This window comes from Mandrillus leucophaeus, unplaced genomic scaffold (genome assembly GCF_000951045.1).
Source record: "Mandrillus leucophaeus isolate KB7577 unplaced genomic scaffold, Mleu.le_1.0 Scaffold490, whole genome shotgun sequence".
NCBI lineage: Eukaryota > Metazoa > Chordata > Mammalia > Primates > Cercopithecidae > Mandrillus > Mandrillus leucophaeus.
This window is the reverse complement of record NW_012105254.1, coordinates 2,053,323-2,054,173: the sequence shown is the minus strand read 5'-3', so window position 1 is coordinate 2,054,173 and position 851 is coordinate 2,053,323. Positions and strand designations below refer to the sequence as shown.

At 38.9% G+C, this 851-nt stretch overlaps 1 protein-coding gene across 1 annotated transcript in view; it reads left to right on the top strand.

Annotated features, from left to right (window-relative positions):
• The window catches only part of ZRSR2 (zinc finger (CCCH type), RNA-binding motif and serine/arginine rich 2), a 28,630-nt gene that overhangs the window by 7,411 nt on the left and 20,368 nt on the right, over positions 1–851 (top strand). The window contains exon 3 of the mRNA XM_011995528.1: positions 327–365. Within this exon, the coding sequence (XP_011850918.1) occupies positions 342–365 (24 nt within the window). The 5' untranslated portion in view covers positions 327–341. The remainder of the gene's footprint in view (positions 1–326; positions 366–851) is intronic.

The window sequence follows — 851 nt, the reverse complement described above, 5'->3', positions numbered from 1 at the left end:
TACAGCTTAAATGTTCGCATTCTTAAATGAAACCATGTTTGTCTGTGAGGAAAATGTTGTAATAGACTTTGAAACATCTCGTCTTTCATGGGTTTAGACCCTGTCTCAAAAAAAAAAAAAGAGAGAGAAGTCTCAGCTATATATCGTTTGAAAGCTTTTCAAAAGATCTTTGATTCAAAAGAAAACTAGAGTGTGTACTCGTGTGTGTGTGTGTGTGTGTGTGTGTGTGTTTTAATTGTTACACTTGAGATTCTTAACCAGAGAAACCAGATGTGACTGACCTGACTTCTGGGTTTTCATTAGTCCTATGTTTGCACCATTTTTAGGAAGCTTTGCAGAAGATGCTGGATCAGGCTGAAAATGAGGTATTTTTAAAACCTTTCATTGAGAATTTGAGACCAATGAATGTTTACTTAGAAATAATAGTTCCAGTAATGTTAGTTTTGTGGTAGGTTACTCAGATCATGTTTGGATATCTGGAATCATGTTTGTCGTGCTTTGATTTATACAACAACAACAAACTTTATTGATGAACAAATACAAATGGTATTCATGACCCCTGTGGATGGACTGGACTTGTTTAGAGTCCTTACAGTGTGTTTAAGCGACATCACATACTGTAAGCCTCCAGTGGACAGTTTACCTTGAATCAGAGTAACTTCTATTTCTGAATGTGGTGGTTCCCTAATAAGTTCTTGGACCCCCTTTTTTTTTCTTTTTTTTCTTTTTTCGAGACGGAGTTTTGCTCTTGTTGCCCAGGCTGGAGTGCAATGGTACAATCCCAGCTCACTGCAGCCTCCGCCTCCTGGGTTCAAGCAACTCTCCTGCCCCAGCCTCCTGAGTAGCTGGGA